Source organism: Penaeus monodon, chromosome 20, assembly GCF_015228065.2.
Source record: "Penaeus monodon isolate SGIC_2016 chromosome 20, NSTDA_Pmon_1, whole genome shotgun sequence".
In the NCBI taxonomy this organism is placed as follows: domain Eukaryota; kingdom Metazoa; phylum Arthropoda; class Malacostraca; order Decapoda; family Penaeidae; genus Penaeus; species Penaeus monodon.
Window position 1 is genome coordinate 44,213,790 of NC_051405.1, and position 661 is coordinate 44,214,450.

Below are 661 nucleotides of genomic sequence, written 5' to 3' on the forward strand. Positions count from 1 at the left end.
ACGTGCACTTGCTGGATCAGTGAGTGAAGTTATCGTGATAGGATTTGATAGAGGTCAAACAGCTATATTTGAACATATTCGTAAGAGGATATTTATAGGTTACTCTATATTGAGACCACATCATGGTCATCGTAGTCTTATGATATATTCACAGTGTATAATTCTATTTAAGCTTGTTTAAAAAGAAATTTAACTTGATTCTAAATTCTCTCTTTCTCTCTCTTCCAGGTTTCACCAGGCTCCGAAGTCGAGTCAGATGATGACCGGTTACCAGAGCAAAACATAGAAGACAGGACAAAGGCAATCCCTCAAGGGACAGACCAAGAACCAAACTTCCTGCACACTATGCTCGCTCCATTGCCACCAAGGTTGTACATCTCTCTTTTTCATATTTATTTTCTTCATCCTCTTATTGTTATTATTCCTCTTACGCCTTTTATTTTTTCCCCTTTTTATGTTCTGCCAAGGAAATTTATAGGAGAGTTGCTATGACACTTTTAACTTTTTGTCAGGTCATTTTGTATTGCTTAACATAAAATGTTTACATGAAAAGCTTTGCAACTTTTAAGGGCCATTATTCTTTCTGATCCGAGTGACTACCTCGTTTGAAAAATGAATTGCCTCATATCTTTTCATGTCTTTCCTGAAGGTGTTACCACAA

The 661-nt window shown here is 36.5% G+C and overlaps 1 protein-coding gene across 1 annotated transcript in view; it reads left to right on the forward strand.

The window, feature by feature from the left end:
* LOC119585858 (phosphatidate cytidylyltransferase, photoreceptor-specific-like) overlaps positions 1–661 on the forward strand; it is a gene marked incomplete at its 3' end in the record, with an annotated part of 26,528 nt that overhangs the window by 8,348 nt on the left and 17,519 nt on the right. Inside the window, 1 exon segment of the mRNA XM_037934590.1 lies at positions 229–368. Within this exon segment, the coding sequence (XP_037790518.1) occupies positions 229–368 (140 nt within the window).